General features: G+C 55.9%; 1 protein-coding gene across 1 annotated transcript in view; it reads left to right on the forward strand.

Moving 5' to 3' along the window:
- Positions 1-2265: 2265 nt before the first annotated feature.
- Positions 2266-3057, forward strand: part of LOC104398121 (zinc finger protein 629-like) — a gene marked incomplete at its 3' end in the record, with an annotated part of 12191 nt that continues 11399 nt past the window's right edge. The window contains exons 1-2 of the mRNA XM_010008170.1: positions 2266-2313; positions 2866-2946. Of these exons, the coding sequence (XP_010006472.1) occupies positions 2266-2313; positions 2866-2946 (129 nt within the window). The remainder of the gene's footprint in view (positions 2314-2865; positions 2947-3057) is intronic.

Consider the following 3057-nt stretch of genomic DNA (forward strand, 5'->3'; position numbering starts at 1 on the left):
TCACCCCAAAACCCCATTTTTCACCCCAAACCCCCCATTTGTCACCCCAAAACCCCCATTTTTCACCCCAAATCCTGGGCTTGACCCCAGTTTTTGGTCCATGGAGACCAAAAATGGGGAAACCAACCCAACATCTCCTTGGTTTTGTCCCTCATCCTCCTCCTGGTGACATCTTCAGGGGGTTCCTTGACCTGGGACACCCCAAAACCTCCATTTTTCACCCCAAAACCCCCATTTTTCACCCCAAATCCTGGGATTGACCCCATTTTCTGTCCATGGAGACCAAAAATGGGGGAACTAACCCAACATCTCCTTGGTTTTGTCCCTCATCCTCCTCCTGGTGGCATCTCCGGGGGGTTCCTTGACTTGGGACACCCCAAAACCTCAATTTTTCACCCAAAACCCACCATTTTTCACCCCAAATCCTGGGATTGACCCCATTTGTTGTCCATGGAGACCAAAACTGGGGAAACCAACCCAACATCTCCTTGGTTTTGTCCCTCATCCTCCTCCTGGTGGCATCTCCGGGGGGTTCCTTGACTTGGGACACCCCAAAACCTCCATTTTTCACCCCAAAACCCTCATTTTTCACCCCAAACCCCCATTTTTCACCCCAAAACCCCCATTTTCCACCCCAAATCCTGGGCTTGACCCCATTTTTTGCCCATGGAGACCAAAAATGGGGAAACCAACCCAACATCTCCTTGGTCTTGTCCCTCATCCTCCTCCTGGTGGCATCTCCGGGGGGTTCCTTGACTTGGGACACCCCAAAACCCCCATTTTTCACCCCAACCCCCCCATTTTTCACCCCAAATCCTGGGATTGACCCAGTTTTTTCATCCATGGAGACCACAAATGGGGCTGATCCTTCTTCTCCACCCCTTGGGAAGCCCTGGGGGTGGGATGAGGTTGGGAGGGTGACCAGGAGGCATCTCTGGGGGGGTTTCTTTGGTGTCTTTTGAGCCCCCCAAATGTCCCAGGTCTGGAGGAAGTTTGGGTTCCCACCATCCAGAGCTCGGAGGAGGAAGAGGAGGAGGAAGAACATCTGGCCAAGCCCCTCCTGAGGTTGAGGAGCAGGAGGAAGAGGTGGAGGCCCCCAAGTTGTGGTGGGAGCTCCTCCAGCTCCTCCTGCTCAGGTAAAGAAAAGGTCTCCAGGTGGAGGAGGTCATCTGGGTCAGGGTGGTTCTGGGGGGTGGATCGTGCTGGTTTGTACTGGTCTGGGCTGGTGGGACTGGGAGGAGGAGGCAGAGAAAGCAGGAGGTGGTTCTGGAGGATGGAGGGGGTGGAGGAGGAGGGGAAAGAGGAGGTGGAGGTGGAGGATGGAGGAGAAGATGGTGGTGGAGAAGGAGGAGAAGGTGAAGATGGTGGAGAAGGTGGTGGAGGAGAAGGTGAAAGAGGAGGTGGAGGTGGAGGAGGAAGAGGAGGTGATGGAGAAGATGGTGGAGATGATGGTAGAGGAGATGGATGGAGGAGAAGGTGGTGGAGAAGGTGAAGGAGGAGGAGGTGGTGGAGGAGGAGAAGGAGGAGATGGTGAAGGAGGAGGAGGAGATGGTGGTGGAGAAGGGGAGGAGGAGGAGGAGGATGGGGGAGGAGATGATGGAGGAGAAGGAGGAGATGGTGGAGGAGAAGGTGGAAGGAGGGGAAGGTGAAGGTGGAGGAGAAGATGGTGGGGAAGGATGGAAGGAGATGGAGGAGGAGGATGGAGGAGGTGGAGGAGGATGGAGGAGGAAGATGGAGGAGAAGATGGGGAAGGATGGGAGGAGATGGAAGAGAAGGATGGAGGAGATGGTGGTGCAGAAGGACAGAGAAGGTGAAGTGGTGGTGGAGAAGGATGAAGGAGGAGATGGTGGAGGAGAAGGAAGGAGGGGGAGGATGGAGGAGGAGAAGGTGGAGGAGGAGGATGGAGGAGAAGGTGAAGGAGAAGGTGGAGGAGAAGGAGGTGGTGGAGGAGGATGGAGGAGGAGGATGGAGGAGAAGATGGGTAAGGATGGGAGGAGATGGAAGAGAAGGATGGAGGAGATGGTGGAGGAGAAGGTGAAGGAGAAGGTGGAGGAGAAGGATGAAGGAGGAGATGGTGGAGAAGGTGGAGGAGAAGGTGGTGGGGAAGGTGAAGGAGGAGGTGTTGGGGAAGGTGGAGGAGAAGGTGGTGGAGAAGGACAGAGAAAGTGAAGGAGGAGGTGGTGGAAAAGGATGGAGGAGCTGGAGGAGAAGGTGAAGGTGGAGGAGAAGATGGTGGGGAAGGGTAGGAGGAGATGGAGGAGAAAGATGGAAGAGATGGTGGAGGAGAAGATGGTGGTGGAGAAGGAGGAGAAGGTGAAGGAGGAGATGGTGGAGAAGGTGGTGGAGGAGAAGGTGAAGATGGTGGAGAAGGTGGATTAGAAGGTGGTGGAGAAGGACAGAGAAGGTGAAGGAGGTGGTGGTGGAGAAGGATGGAGGAGGAGATGGAGAAGGTGAAGGAGGGGAAGGTGAAGGTGGAGGAGAAGATGGTGGGGAAGGATGGAAGGAGATGGAGGAGAAGGATGGAGGAGGTGGTGGAGGAGGAGATGGTGGAGAAGGTGGAGGAGAAGGTGAAGGGGGTGGTGAGAGGGGAGAGGGTGGAGCAGGAGGTGGTGGAGGAGATGGAAGAGGAGGATGGAGGAGAAGGTGAAGGAGAAAGTGGAGGAGGAGGTGGAGGAGAAGGTGGAGGAGAAGGTGGAGGAGAAGGTGGAGGAGAAGGTGGAGGAGAAGGTGGAGGAGAAGGTGGAGGAGAAGGTGGAGGAGAAGGTGGAGGAGAAGGTGGAGGAGAAGGTGGAGGAGAAGGTGGAGGAGAAGGTGGAGGAGAAGGTGGAGGAGAAGGTGGAGGAGAAGGTGGAGGAGGAGAAGGTGGAGGAGGAGAAGGTGGAGGAGGAGGAGGAGGAGAAGGTGGAGGAGGAGAAGGAGGAGGAGGAGAAGGTGGAGGAGGAGGTGGAAGAGAAGGAGAAGGAGAAGGAGGAGGAGAAGGTGGAGGAGGAGAAGGAGGAGGAGGAGAAGGTGGAGGAGGAGAAGGTGGAGGAGGAGGTGGAAGAGAAGGAGAAGGAG

Source organism: Chaetura pelagica, unplaced genomic scaffold, assembly GCF_000747805.2.
Source record: "Chaetura pelagica isolate M959 unplaced genomic scaffold, ChaPel_1.0 scaffold1062, whole genome shotgun sequence".
Lineage (NCBI taxonomy): Eukaryota > Metazoa > Chordata > Aves > Apodiformes > Apodidae > Chaetura > Chaetura pelagica.